The 6,277-nt window shown below is 42.9% G+C and overlaps 1 protein-coding gene across 1 annotated transcript; it reads left to right on the top strand.

Moving 5' to 3' along the window:
- The first annotated feature begins 329 nt into the window (after positions 1–329).
- LOC140182107 (uncharacterized) lies at positions 330–5,066 on the top strand. The gene is made up of 5 exons (XM_072228215.1): positions 330–342; positions 427–2,219; positions 2,475–3,614; positions 3,831–4,274; positions 4,713–5,066. Exons 1-5 carry the CDS (start codon positions 330–332, stop codon positions 5,064–5,066), a joined length of 3,744 nt encoding a protein of 1,247 aa, XP_072084316.1.
- Positions 5,067–6,277: the final 1,211 nt, after the last annotated feature.

Here is a 6,277-nt window from a genome sequence, read left to right as displayed (position 1 = left end):
CAAGCTAATCAGCGAATGGCTGACGAGAACCAAATAATGGCTGCTCAAATTGCTGAACTAAATCATGCTCGGATTGAACACAACGATGCTCATCGCCAACAGGCGGAAGACGAGGAACATCAATCCCAACCGACTCATGTTTCAGAAACTGCTCGACACGAAGAGCAGCAGCCCGAAGACGAGAAAGAAGAGTCCGAGGACCCTGTAGGCCCCTTTACAGAAGAAGTAATGAACTTCGAACTGCCGAAGAGGTTCACTCTGCCGTTGACTCTCACGCCTTATGATGGACTCGGAGACCCGAGGAAGTTCATAAAAAAATCTGATCAATAATGATCGTCAATGGTGCATCAGATACAGTTTTATGTCGTTGTTTTCCGAATTATTTAGACGGTCCTGCACTTGATTGGTTGTGTGCTTTGCCTGCAGGTTCCATCTCGCGCTTTCATCAGTTGGCGAAGTTATTTGAAGAACATTTCGCCGGATCTGCAATATACTTGCACAATTCCGATTACCTGAACACTATCAAGCAAGGACCAAACGAAAGCTTAAAGGACTATATGACTCGTTTTACCAAGGTCGCAATCAGCATACCAGATCTCCACCCTGAGGTCCATTTGCATGCAATTAAAAGCGGCCTCCGACCCGGGAAGTTCCAGGAGACGATCGCAGTAGCAAAACCAAAGACCCTAGCAGAATTTCGAGAGAAAGCAAAAGGACAAATTGACATCGAGGAGCTCAGACAAGTTCGGAAGTCTGACAAGTCACACTTCCGCGAAGAAGATAAGAGCTCAACCATTAAGAAAAGTTTTAAACTAACACCTCGATTTGATTCTTATACGCAGTTTAACACTAAGAGGGAAGACATAATCAAGGAGATCTTGAACTCTAAACTAATTAAGCCTCCAAGAAAGGCCGGCACATACCAGGATGCAAAGAACGTGGACAAGTCAAAGTACTGCGCTTTCCACCAGAAACACGGCCACAATACCGATGATTGTATGATCGCCAAAGATCTCTTAGAACGACTAGCAAGACAAGGACACCTAGACAAATACATCGGTGGTCACATCCAAAAGCGCGGCCCCAGTTCCATAACAAACGACCTCTCTGAACAACACCGAGGAAAAGAGAAGGCATCTTCAAGCCAATATGAAAGACCACGAGGTATAATCAATTGTATTTCAAGAGGATACGCAAGTGGGGAATACTCAAACTCGGCAAGGAAAAGGTCGTTCAGAGCAATATGCTCGGTAGAAGGACCGAAACAAGATGTAGCAATCACTAACCCACAACCAGAAGTCACTTTCACACAGGCCGACTTTAACTCCAATATACAAAATTTGGACGACCCCGTGGTAATCACCCTCCAGATAGCGGATCTATTAGTGAAAAAAGTACTCTTGGATCCCGGGAGCAGTGCCGATGTTATGTTTTATTCCACATTTCAAAAGATGAAGCTCAGCGACAACGTGCTACATTCCACTGGAGGAGACTTGGTCGGCTTCTCGGGAGAACGAGTTCCAATACTCGGATCAGTGTGGTTACAAACCACACTGGGTGAGCAACCTCTTTCAAAAACTAATGATATTCAATATTTAGTAGTCGATTGTTTCAGCCCATATAACATTATTCTCGGCCGACCTTTTTTGAATAAGTTCGGCGCCATTGTATCTACAGTTCATCTCTGTGTAAAGTTTCCTTTGCAGGACAACCAGGTTGTAACAATTCATGGCGACCATAAAGAGGCACGACAATGTTACAACATCAGCATGAAATTCCAAAATCGCTCCACGCAACAAGTCAACAACGTCGGCCTGAACCAAAAGGAGCACACGCTAGCCGAACTGGACCCAAGAGCTGATTTCCCCGATCGCCCAAAACCCTCTGACGACCTACAAAAAGTGTATTTCAACAATAACCCTAATAAATTCACATATGTAGGTACCTCACTCAATGCATCTGAGTTGCAGGCCATAACAACCTTCCTGCAAGAACATGCCGACCTTTTCGCATGGACACCATTAGACATGCCCGGAATCGACCCACAGATTATCAGCCATAGACTAGCAATAAACTCGACAATCCGACCAGTGCAACAGAAGAAACGCAAACTCGGCGAAGAGAAAAAGAGAGCGTCACAGGAAGAAACACAAAAGCTCATCAACGCCGAATTTATCAAAGAGATCAGATTCACCACCTGGTTAGCCAATGTGGTAATGGTAAGAAAACAAAATGGTAAGTGGCGCATGTGCGTCGACTTCACTGATTTAAACAAAGCATGCCCAAAGGATTCTTATCCTCTACCATCCATAGACTCTTTAGTAGACAATGCGTCAGGCTACGCTACTTTAAGCTTTATGGATGCGTATTCAGGGTATAATCAAATAATGATGCACCCCTCTGATAAAAATAAAACAGCTTTTATCACTGATTTCGGTAACTATTGTTATAAAGTTATGCCATTTGGTTTAAAGAACGCAGGTGCAACTTACCAACGCCTTATGGATAAGGTGTTCGCCAAACAAATCGGCAGAAATATCGAAGTTTATGTCGATGATATGGTCGCCAAAACAAAAATCGGAGATAACCATATCAGCGACCTTACAGAAATATTCGGCCAGATCTGCCAGTACAACATGCGTCTCAACCCCGAAAAATGCGCATTCGCCATTCAAGGAGGAAAGTTTTTAGGTTTTTTGCTGACATACTGGGGAATAGAGGCAAATCCAGACAAATGCCGAGCTGTGTTGGACATGGCCAGCCCTAAAACAGTCAAAGAAGTTCAGCGCCTCACAGGACGACTCGCTGCACTTTCCAGATTTGTTCCTTGCCTTGCTTCAACTTCTATTCCTTTTTTCCAAACAATTAAAAAGAAAAATAACTTCGAATGGAACGACGATTGTGAGAAGGCCTTTTCAAAATTAAAAACAACACTCTCACAACCGCCGATATTACAAAAATCCCTACAAGGGGAAGATTTATTTCTATATCTGTCAGTTACTGATTGGTCAATAAGCCCAACCCTTGTTACAGAGAGAAACAAAGTTCAGCATCCAGTATACTTTGTTAGTAAGACTCTGCAGCATGCCGAACTCAATTATCCAAGGATTGAGAAGCTCGCACTAGCACTGGTATTCTCGGCGAGACGTCTCCGACCTTACTTCCAGAACCACGTTATCCATGTCAGAACCGATCACCCACTAAGACAAGTGTTACACAAACCAGAAATTGCAGGACGACTTATAAAATGGGCAGTCGAACTATCTGAGTTCGACATCAAATACCAATCCCGAGGACCGATCAAGTCACAATTCCTGGCAGATTTTATCGCCGAGCTTACAATACCATCCGAGGAAGATCATGCAAAACAATGGATCTTATATGTGGACGGCTCTTCAAATAACAGAGGCTGTGGTGCAGGAATTCGTCTGGAGGCCGAGGATGGATTCATATTGGAACACTCAATACACTTAGCTTTCAAAGCAAGCAACAGCCAATCCGAGTATGAAGCACTAATCGCCGGACTCCGACTCTGTTTAGATCTTCAAATCTCGACGATCAAGGTATACTGTGATTCTTTGTTAGTCGTACAACAGGTAAATGACATTTTCCAGGTAAAAGATCCTCTACTCTCTAAATACTTGCTGTTAGTAAAAAAATTATCAAAAAATTTTTTCAAATTTGAAATAGAACATATACCACGCGAACAAAATCAAAGAGCGGATATCTTATCTAAGCTCGGTAGTACACAGTCCGAGCTATCTACACTGCAACAATTCACAATAACATCACCCACTGTTACTCTGACAAATGTGCTAAGTGTTTCACAGGAAACAGATTGGAGGAACGACTTTATACACTATTTACAAACAGGTAATATACCAGAAGGGGTCGAGAGCGATAAAAAGTTCCGACGCCAAGCATCTTCCTTCACAATACTCAATGGAACATTGTATCGACGGGGATATACTCGCCCTCTACTCAAATGCCTCAACAAATCAGAAGCCGATCTAGCATTAGCAGAAGCACATGAAGGAATCTGTGGCACACATACAGGGGCTCGAAGCCTAACATCAAAGATCCTCCGAGCCGGATTTTTCTGGCCGACTTTGAAACAGGACAGCCAACAGAAAATAAGGTCATGCAACAATTGCCAAAGACACGCACCACTGATACACATCCCTGCCGAGCAAATGCATCATTCAGATATCAGCTGGCCATTCAACCAATGGGGTTTGGATATACTCGGGCCATTCCCCACAGCACTAGGCCAGGTAAAATTTCTTATTGTCGGAATTGACTATTTCTCCAAATGGGTTGAAGCCCAACCTCTAGCAAAAATAACATCACAACAAATGATTTCATTCGTTTGGAAAAATATTATTTGCCATTTCGGCATACCTCAACATATCACAACTGACAACGGCCGCCAGTTCGCCGATCAGAAATTCCAATCTTTTTTGCAGAATCTCAAAATAAAGTAACACTTTGCCTCTGTTGAACATCCTCAAGCAAACGGACTAGCTGAGGCCGCAAACAAGGTCATCCTGCATGTGCTAAAGAAAAAACTAGATGACGCCAAAGGACTATGGGCCGAATTAATACCCAAGGTACTCTGGGGATACAACACCACCCCACAAACATCAACAAAGGAAACGCCATTCAGACTGGTATATGGATCGAAAGCCATGATCCCCCTGGAAATCTCCCAGAACTCAATCCGAACTTATATCGACAACCAAGACGAAGCTCGGAGATCCGAGCTCGACATCATTGAAGAAGTTAGAAACCTCGCCGCCTTGAAGCAACGCGCAACGCAGCAAGCCATAGCTCGACAATACAACAAGTCGGTCAAAAACAGATCATTCGTTAAAGGAGACTTAGTCCTCCGCAAAACTGAAACTGCTCGGAAACCACCAACACATGGAAAGCTAGCAGCCAATTGGGACGGCCCATACCGAGTATCCGAAGCACTCGGCCAAGGAGCATACAAGCTAGAATCACTAGAAGGTAAACTCTTGCCTAATACATGGAACGTGTCTTCCTTAAAGAAATTTTATAGTTAAAAGACAGGGATAGGCTTGTACTCTTTTTCCTACTACCAAGATTTTATCCCAAAGGGTTTTGCTTGGAGAGGTTTTAACGAGGCTAGCCTACTTGCACCTTTGTATGTAAAAGGTTCAAACCAACTCCGAATATATAGGAGACATATATTATCTTATTTTTTCTTTTCTATCACATAATATCGATCTTATCAATTTATCAACACAGCTCAGACAAATGCCAATACCTGGCAAAGCTACAAACTACATTCATCAAATAACATCATCAACCACAACACCAATAAACTCAGAAAAAATCCGAACAATCACAAATAGCTTTTATAAAAAGCATCAAATTCAAAATTCAAACAAGTCAATTCAAGATAAGTTCAAAAAACACGGGCTATACTATTACATATGCAAAACAAATTCAAAAAAGTTTCCTAACAAATCACGCTAAACATTATCGGCCTCATCTTCTGCGTCACCATCATCTTCAATCAGCTGAGCATCTCGCACTATCTTCCCAGGATCCATACCAGAGAGATCGGCATCCGGAACCAAAAACTTAACCTGCAACGTTGCCCTTTCGAAACCTTCAACAAACGAATCCAATATCTCATCCGCCTTTTTCTTCTCCATATCCTTAAACTGAGCAGAAACCTCAATCAGACGACTTTGCAGGTTCACCAGATCACTTTCCTTTTTCTTCAAATCCTCCACATCCTTAGAATAACTTTCCTTAATCTCCTTCAGCAACTTCTCGGTCTCAGTCAAACGAGCTTGAAGCTCAACAACAAGACCCTTACACTTAACCAACTCCTCCTTCAAAACAGACACCTCCCCCTTTTCCGCAGCAACCCTCTTATATTTCAACTCCTGGCTGCGCCCAAGACTTGCAAGGCGCAGCCCAACCACCTAGAGAACAGAATAAACCAAAACTCATAAGACTCCCAAAGGAAAATTAAGGAAAAGTCAGTAGGTTATTACCTGCATATATTGCCCAATAGCCATATCCCCAACTTCCTTTGCAAGAGTAACATCAGCCGACGATTGGCAATACTCGTCCACAACCGCCATATAAGGATACTCTTTTTCCCAAACCGAAAATGCCTCACTTTGTTCAGAAATGTCATGAAGCCTTTTTTGATTTCCAATAAAAGCCTGTATCTCTTCCAGGGGAACACCTAACTCTTTTTCATCAGAATCATCCGATATATCCACAAGGTCGGACT

The sequence above is a fragment of the Arachis hypogaea genome, chromosome 19 (genome assembly GCF_003086295.3).
Source record: "Arachis hypogaea cultivar Tifrunner chromosome 19, arahy.Tifrunner.gnm2.J5K5, whole genome shotgun sequence".
NCBI lineage: Eukaryota > Viridiplantae > Streptophyta > Magnoliopsida > Fabales > Fabaceae > Arachis > Arachis hypogaea.
Note: the sequence above shows the minus strand (reverse complement) of the source record. Positions and strands in the feature narration are given on the sequence as shown.